This window comes from Manihot esculenta, chromosome 4 (genome assembly GCF_001659605.2).
Source record: "Manihot esculenta cultivar AM560-2 chromosome 4, M.esculenta_v8, whole genome shotgun sequence".
NCBI classification, from domain to species: Eukaryota; Viridiplantae; Streptophyta; class Magnoliopsida; order Malpighiales; family Euphorbiaceae; genus Manihot; species Manihot esculenta.
Window position 1 is genome coordinate 33367780 of NC_035164.2, and position 9386 is coordinate 33377165.

Sequence of the window (9386 nt, forward strand, 5' to 3'; positions counted from 1 at the left end):
AAAACGTAGAAAATTTTCGGATTTATAATTAATCCATTAAAATTACTTTTCTCAATTCATCCTTTTTTTTAATTAAATCAAAAAATTAAACTTCTTTTTAGGCCAAATGAAGAAAATTAGATTAAAAATTCTAAAGTTCAGTTAAATGTAACTTAGAATTGAAAATTTTAAACTAGTTTGGATAAAAGTTGAAAATGAATTCTAAAAATAAGTGGGAGTAAAATTGGATATATAGCCTTAATAAAACACAATTTCCAGAACAAGACGCCAACTCCAAATCCGAAACAGAAAATGAGACAGGATCAAAGACCAAACCAACTGAAAGTTGCAGTAATTGCAGTCTAATAACATACCGTCAAATACAAGCATCTGAGTAATATGTTGGACAATGATTCCCAGTTCCCACACATAATCAAGTTTAATACATAGCAAATGAACAAGTGCATAGGACCTTGAAGGTTCTACCAAGCATTCCAAGGCTGTTGCACATAAAATATAGACATGCCAACAAAATAATAACACAGTTCTAGAGTTCTCTCTCTCTTTAAACCTCAGAAGGATTATAGCATCAATCTTACACAAAAGACCAGTTTATAAACATGAAGCAGATGCAATGTGGAGTTTCTTCTTCATTTAACACCTTCCAGGCCACTGCTCGCTCATATGAGACTGGTCTGCCCATGCTTGACAAACAGATTCCACCTTGAAGACAAGCAAACCCCTAGCACAAGACACACATAATGAGACATTTCATGCCAAACTTCTCTTCTAATAATGCCAGCTCAATAAGGAGGAGAACATATTACCATATATATATATATTATGAGTTCCAAAATATGGAGTAAATTTTAATATGTTTTAGCATAATTTTTGAACAGGAAGTCATGTATTTCTTTAGCTTTACATAGAAATAACATAATATCCCGGAATGACTTGATCATGGTCATGCTTACTTTGAGCCTAAGTTCTCTGAGCGTAATATTTATATGCAGTATTTTTTTTTCTTTCTGATAGATATTCAGATATATGGGAGAACTACAAACCTGTTGCATTATCTGTGGGAACTCCGAGCAGAGAGTCTTTCGACCATGATCATCGAATATCTTTTCCAGAGTTATGTCTTGCAAGGCTACCAAAGTCGTCTCCAACATATCAAGCCCTGCTTGGTTTGCAAAAGTGAAGACTGGCAAAGCCTGCATATGTTTATGGTATTAGAGCAAATTGCTTAAAATGCATAGGTAACTGTAGAAGTTTAAATCATTCATAAGAACCGCTTAACTAGGAGTTCAGATCTAAATCATAACTTTAAATGCATCTAAATGAAAAGAAACTGATAAAATATACTTTCTTGCACTAGGAGAATGGAAATTTAGCAATTTAAGTTCCTTTTTTTCAAAAAAGAAAAATCAATCTACAACCTTTGTTTCATAATTTTCTTTTGCATTTTACACATCTATAAATGGAGAGATTATTTGTTGTGTATATCCACTTATACAAAGCTTACCCATAAACAATGGTGTGTTTGATGATGATAAAGATGAAACCTAACAATATTTCACTGGTTCCATAGTTTCATATAGAAAGAAAGCAGGAAATAAATACCAAAAAAATGGAAAAGAATGCTATCTGTTTCTAAATTTCTCAGGAAAAAAAAAAATCAAGACGACTTGGAATTTGCACAAAATATTTCTATTCAATGTATTTGGTAGTGTTATACGATATCTCCTTTGGAAGAGATGTTAGGATTCGTATGTGGGTGGTTCAGATTTTAAAAGATTCCAAATTTAGGTATCCTGAATTCATATTGTAAGATTCGAAAGGTAAGCATGGAATGGGACAGTATTATTTCACCTTCAGAGAGCAGCACATGATAGCATCCGAGTGATGCCACAAAGTTTTGAGAATGGTTTCACTTCCTTCACTGCTTGATTTGAGTAATTCCACGCCCAAATAGCACCTGCAAAGTTAACAAACACAACATTCAATGCAATGTTTCTAAAACAAAATGTCCTGAAAAGCTTATCAAGTTGGGAATTCATAATAATGTCTTACAATAGAGTATTATCATACAAGAGAAAAATACAGAAATACCTATTATTTTCCTCCTTCTGTACCAAAAATTCCAGCTAATTAATAAAGTCGCATTAATAGGGTACATCAAAACTATAAAATATGATAGAATCAGAGAAAATGTTCATAATCAAATGTCAATTCATCTTTCAAGTCCATAAAGTTAAACATATAAGCCCCAATATATTTTATATTTAGAAAGAAGAGCCACAAGAAGAATAAGCTAGGGAAACCACCCACATAAAAGAGAAACTGATCTCCCGTGCACATAAAATATTTGATGAGCAGAAAATATCTCAGCTTTATAGTAAATCGATTCATTTAACTTAAATGTGCACAAATCCCCAAGCCACATAATTGATAGCCTGTAAAAGCAGTACCAAAAAGTATCAAATTGACAGCCATACCTATAGCTCTGGCAGATCCAGCGAGCAAGCGTCTGTGCTTCAGGAGTACCAAGTGGAGACCGAAGACCAGCATGTGACCCCAAATGAGATGGAGAGAGGGCTAATGCCACTCTCTGAACTGATGATATAATACTTCGGACATATTGTCGAGCCATTGATGCTACATGCTCTTGCATATGGCTCTCGAATGCAAATTCAAACGCAATTGTCATCACAGACCTCATACAGCCAGAATTAGCAGAATAATCAGTAGAGGATTTATTTCCAGCCGGTCCAGTTTCAAGAGCAGAAGCAAGATCCAGGGTGCGATTTGGACTGGAGGCTTCCTGCATTATTTATAATGCATCAAGAAAGAACACCTAAGAGAAATAAATGTAGAATTACATGATTTTTTATACGATTAACTAACCTTTGCAGAATCAAGGGGAATTATGCGAAAACCAGAAGGTAGAAGAGGTGCATCATCTGCAAAGGATGCATCAATAGGAGCAAATATAAGCTCCGCACAGGTGCCGATGGCATTCTCATCCATTCCACTACAGAGCTGTCAAAATGGTGTAAAGAGGGATAAATACACTAGAGAACCATGAAGACTGCCAATAAAGGTAACAGCTCCTACTGTGGTAGAAGTACAATGATAAGCAAGCAGTAACTTCCCTCTGAAAACTACTAAAATTCAGTCATAATGCACATAATTACACAGATAACCAATAATTCAAACTACTTGCCATACTGCCAGTTTCCAAAACACCATAATGTACTAGCAATTCAGCTTAAGCAACATTATTTAGTAGGGGCAGCTGGAGGACCAAAAATGTAAAGTTTCCTTTCATTCCATAATTTTAATCCATGAACTTCCCTAAGTTGTTAACCAGTAATTAGAGAGAGAGAGAGAGAGAGAGAGAGAGAATTCCCTTTGCTAACTACACATGCATTTAAAGATGCATCAACAATGCATTTAACGTAAAAGCAAAGGTAACTGAACATTGTTGAACACTAGATGAGGACAGAGATTCAAAAAAATAAATTGTCCATCTTTCAAATTCTGCAGCACATTCCATACGTTGGCCAACTAAGACCCTATTAGAATATAAATGCTTTAATTCACTCCACATCTTTTTCTCAATCTCCAATCAATTTCATCATCCAATTGCTGTACCCAATCCAATCTTGTTTTAATTTAAAGGTAACAATCAAGTCCTTAAATCCACCCCATCCCAACATACGCCACCTCCTTGATCCAACCATTAACCCTTGCTGCTGATAAAACTTCCTTCTACCAGAATATTTTTCCATATATTAAAAAAAGGAACAGTGATTCTATTAACCATCTTGATCCAATTCCCTCCAACACCCATGCCTTTCTGGTAGAATCTGGCCAGATAAAGCAAAATGGATAAAGACTAGGGTGGGACTAGGAATAAGAATAAAATTCATCTAGGGTGGTCTACATGTCAAACCAATATGGATAAAGACAAATAACATTATCCCAAAAAGCAATGTCTAGAAACAACACTTACTTGCAATAGAAACATGTCCCTAGGCATTATTGCATCTTCAGGAGAATGGCCCATACCTTCCAATTTAATGACCTCCAAAAACTAACAAGCACAGACAACTCATCATATTAAAGAGATTAAAGACAAAATAAAAAAAATAAAATTACCAAAAAATAAAAAACAGCTTGCTTGTTTCACGATATAGCAACTACAAAATTTTTATCACCAAGCTCACCTCTTCGTGCTCAATGGTATGAGCCAGAGGGAGAATGACTTGACCTCCATAACTTCCAACTCGAGACCCCAGTAAGCTACACGGACCAACTTTAATTGCAGCAGCTGAGTAAGCATCAATATTGTTGTCTGCCCATTCTGACCTGTGCTCCCGCAAGAACCTAAGAAGGATTGCAGGAGGAACATTCTGAAGAAGGAAAAGCACATGGCCAATGGCACAAGAGGAAGAAAAATGAAAAATGTTAACTCTGAAGTAAGATAAAAAAAAAAGATATGCAAGTATGATCCCAAAAGAATTTCTAGCATCCCATGACCTCTTAGTTTTACTGGGTAAATACCGAAAACAGTGAAATGATAACAATATGCTAAACGAAATTCTTTACTATATTCTAGGTAATGATCATTGGACAATGGACAGACAATAAAACTGTGAAAATATGATAGTCAATTGCAAGAACTTCATTGTTGAAGTTAGAGCACAGGCTGCTACATACACACACACATGCAGACTTGAAGAGACACTATCGCTAAACAAAATGGCAAAATGCACAGCTATTATAGTTAATTGCTCAAGCAGTATTTAATTTCAATTATCTCCCAAAAAGTCCATCGAATGAAAATTTTGGTACTCTAACCTGTAAAAGCATTGATGCTTTGGCACATAAAACTGCATTGCTGACAGCTGAAAATCCATTACTAAAGGAAAGATTTAAACCCATTAACTTCTCAGGTGAGGAATTCACAAGGATAGTCACATCATCCATGCCATCATTTCCCATCACTGACCATCCCTCATCAGTAAAACCATTGAGAGCCTCATTAAAACCCCTGCCACAATCATATAGATATATTCTAAACACAAAGGTAACAATTAACAGACAGGATTACATAATGTAAAACAGTAGGAGGTACAAACCTACTTAACCTCTGACTCAATGCTCGTAATGCTGCTGGTCGTCTGCCCCAGTTGGTGAGATTAGACTGAGAAACCTCCTGAGCTATCTGCCTTAGTTGGCGCAGAGCCTGAAGAAAGTACAAATGGCATAATTGAAAACTTAGATCCTCTACAGTTCCAAACTTACAATTGCATCACCCTGAAGCATATAGGGCTACAGTTGTTTCAAATCTCAAGTAGTATAATCATTGCAACATAATGAAAATAAACTTGTAATCTTACAGCCATTGTTGTCTTTTGAGCAAGCACTGTTGATGATTCATACAGGGGCCGAAGCACTTCAGGCACACTCCAGGGCTAGTGGACAAATTGATATTCAAATTATTATCCAGTTTTGGTCAATAAGAAACTTCACGTTTCACGACCAGCAAAATCAAATAAAAATGCTGTAAAAGACTGCCTACCTCTAAATCCATATGATCAACAATGTGTATGATGGAGCCACCCCCTTCACAAGGTCTTATCAGGTAACCACTTGGCAGCATTTCAGCTCTTACAAAATGCTGTACTGATGGCATGCTTGGGCCATTTTGTGTATTTTTAAGTGATCTTTCACAGATCTAAATATTATGTCAGTAGTATAAAATGAACACATAATTAATGTAAAAAAGGTAAAACAGCAGAAGTGCGAACTAAAATTTGAAACATTTGGGGAACATACCACAAGGCTACCATCTTCCAAAACAGAAGTATAGCGCAGCAACCAGAAGTCACGAGCAGGCGCCAACGTTGTTGGTGCATAGAGCTAGAATATCAACAAAAGTTAGTAGTTTTAAACAATTGCATACTAAAATCCTCAAACATATATGATAAAGTACAAAATTATTAATGTTATTACCTGCATGTACAGCAGCTCAATGGTTCCACCATTTGCAGTGGGCAGCACATTCAGCACATCCATGGCTCGACAATCACGGAACCATGATGGCCGATCCTTGAGGATTTCTGCAACCTGATGGAAATAGCATAGTATATAATTTATTAGCTTTATTAGTTCAAACCAGAAAAATACAGGAAAGAGAAGAAACCAAATGCACTTACCCTTGTAGGCTCTAGACCTACTAGGCCGCAGGCTCGTGCTGCCACGCCAGTGCAACCATGAGAAATAGCAATGATTCCAATGGAATCCGGACCAGGCTGCACATAGATTATTTTGAAGGGAAGAAAACAAAGTTCAGTACAACCATTCAATCAAAAAAATTGCTTGTAGAAGGCAAAGTTAATGCCCAAGAGCTAACTAATTTTATTGTATGTGCAGATTAACAAATTCATAATAAAAAAAATATTAAGAGAAAGTTAAGGTGTTGAGCAGCCACATTATTAATGTCTGTAATAGTAACATTAAGGATATAAGTTCACTTGAAGTGTGAATTTCTTTAAGATGTGCCTTGGACAAGATTGTACAAAAACAAAATACACTGAAAGAAGAAAACATTTTAGTACCAAGTTTTGAAATTTTTTATGAGAGAGACGATTTGCTAGTCAATAAAAATTATAGAAAGGAAAAAAAAAAGTGACAAAAGGTACCTTCATTCCAGGCATTTGGACCCACTCCACAGCAGTTCCAGTGGCCTTTGAAAGAAACTCTGTTAAAGTCTCTTCTGCAATGGACAAAAGCCTGGAAAAAATACAAGCATGAATTTAATATTCCTCAATATACATTCACACAGAACAAAGCAGTCACAGAGCACGATGAGAGAAAAGGACCCAACAACCATATCCCCACTAACCCTGCAGGACTCGCATCCCTTGGCGGATGCTGAGGAGTCAAGTGGTGTTGACCGCTTGTCACCACTGATTCACAACTTGTATCTTTGGTTGCAAGCGTTGTCTGTTAGAAAACAACCATTCTATCTCAATTTTCATACAATTCAATAATATTTCAACAAAACCAAATAAATAAACTAAGCAGTAGAACCTCTTGGTTGTTTGAGTATCAAGAGGAATGGAGTGAAAAGGGCAATTTCAATTTTTTTCTTTAATTAACAATTTTCCAAAATAATCAGAAAGTGTATGATATAAAGAATGGAAAGATAGCAATCAAGGCCAGCCTAAATTCTCACATTCTGGGTATGTTGGCGAAAGTAGCCATTCTCATACACCAGCTGTGACACCTGCTTCTGCAACCTATCATTTTCCTCCATAAGAAGCTTATTCATTGCCGTCAGCTTCCTATTTACAGCTTGAAGGCGGGATGACTCTTTCCTCTGCTTCTCTCTACATCTGAAAATTATAAAAAGAAAAAAAAAAGTTATAAAACAAGTTGCTGTGATTATCATTCCAAGAGAATTCAGAAAAAAGCAGTACTAAAACACACTATATATTAAAAAAATCATTTCTTTTTACGTTTCATTTTCTTTTGGCAATCAATGGTAAAATTAATACCTCAATTCTATTATTTTCTTAGGTTCTCACACCAACTGAAAACGGATATAATAAATGTACTTAAAATAGACTAATGCTTCAAGTGTAATGTTTTTAGTGTTATTTTACTTCATCGCCGAGGAAACCTTAAGCCATTTAATTGCGTTAATCCAAACAAGAAAATTTTGAAAACCATAACAAAAGAGAATCTAAGCTTAAGAAAAGAAACAAAAATGAGATTCCTTAGTTGTGAAACTAAAATTTATAGCTACCTTCTATTTTGGAACCAAACTTTGATTTGTTTAGGTTCGATGTTGGAGAGAATTGGGCATTCACGAATGAACTGCTGGCGACGAATGGAGCTGGGTTTGGGGCACTCATGATAAAACCTCTCCAGGGCCTCGACCTGCTCAGGCGTGTAACGGACATATTTGCCATTGTCCAAATTCGCTGGTTGCTTACCATCCTTGCAGGACATTGCCATCTTAAAATTAAGTTTCACCACAAATCTTCACAAATACCCACGAAAAGGTGCAGCCCAAAAACCCGAAGTGGAGTTCTCTTATTTAATGACAAGCTCAAGCAGCTCCACCAACAATCGAAACAAACTCAAGCAGCTCTTTCTTTCCTCAAAAATCTAATTTAAGCAACTTGTGAGCTTGTTAGACAATCCAAACAAACTCAAGCAGCTCTTTCATTCCTCAAAAATCTAATTTAAGCAACTTGAGAGCTTGTTAGCACCGAAAGCAGGCGCATATGGGATCCTAGCGGATATTAAAATAACCAAGCATATGCAAATGAGACCCGCGTAGCTTCCCTCCCTTAATCACACTTGGAAGCAAATTATGCAGCTTCAAATTCTAGATAGATACGCTGCTGCAATTGATATAAACCCAAATCCACAATATCCGAAGAAGCTCAAAAACCTAAGCAACCCGAGTAGCTTCGCTTAAACGTAGATTATATAAAACTTTCTGGAACATAAGAAAGCAGAAAAACCGATACTAAGGGCACCTCACTCAGAACCAACAACTACAAATTACATTGCCCACAGAATTTAAAGCAAATCCATATAGATTAATCCTCCTTAATCACAACTTTACGAAGCTTTAGCACCAGAAAGAACAAAAAAAAATAAATGGGCACACTGTAAATATTCGACTTTTGTATTTCACTAATGTTTGATTGTGAAGAGCCAGAATAGAGATAAGGCCAGCAAAGACAGCGATATCCAGATTGGAGACATCTTTATCCTCGTTTTGTCCATTACTTGACAACCCCCAAACCCAAGAAAAGCATAAACCTTTCGAGATCAGAGCTCGAACAGCAAACAATCAATTTCACCAAAACCCTTTAAAATGCTTCCGATAGCAACAACAGAAACAAGTTTCTCCCGATTCAACCGAGTCACCACCAACTGGAGATGGACTCGGCGGCAACAAAAGAAGAAGGTGAAATCAGAGTGTTGTATCAAGAGATCTCCCCATCAAGGCCGGGGAAGAAGCCAAAACGGCACCGTGTTAGCGATCCAAGCTCCAAAAACAATCGTTCCCAGAAGGCGAAACATTCTCTAGAGCCTCATATCACATTACACCCAAAACAAAAAGGCAGAAAATGAAAGGGAAGCGTTTACGTTTTCGAAAAAGTAGAGGGCTTTTGCAACATGTGAAGGATTTTGAAGGTGGGGGGGAATTGAAAAAGTAAAGTGGGTATCGAAATTTTGAGAGTAAATAAAGAGGAAGAACAACCTCAGTAGTTGAAGACGGAGGATAGGGAAAAAGAAGCAAATGGTGGTAAAGTGCTTAGGTTGTGCTTTTGTTGCTTTGTTTTCATTGTTTTTTCTTTTGTATTTTGAGG

The 9386-nt window shown here is 36.5% G+C and overlaps 1 protein-coding gene across 1 annotated transcript; it reads right to left on the reverse strand.

The window, feature by feature from the left end:
- Positions 1-304: 304 nt before the first annotated feature.
- Positions 305-9386, reverse strand: LOC110613472 (homeobox-leucine zipper protein ATHB-15). Its single transcript, XM_021754626.2, has 18 exons — positions 7802-9386; positions 7229-7388; positions 6896-6996; positions 6693-6783; positions 6207-6302; positions 6004-6117; positions 5827-5910; positions 5570-5725; positions 5388-5462; positions 5127-5233; positions 4846-5038; positions 4212-4397; positions 3998-4078; positions 2887-3021; positions 2478-2803; positions 1852-1957; positions 1044-1193; positions 305-721 (listed from the first exon to the last, which is right to left on the reverse strand). Exons 1-18 carry the CDS (start codon positions 8011-8013, stop codon positions 575-577), a joined length of 2520 nt encoding a protein of 839 aa, XP_021610318.1. The 5' UTR covers positions 8014-9386; the 3' UTR covers positions 305-574.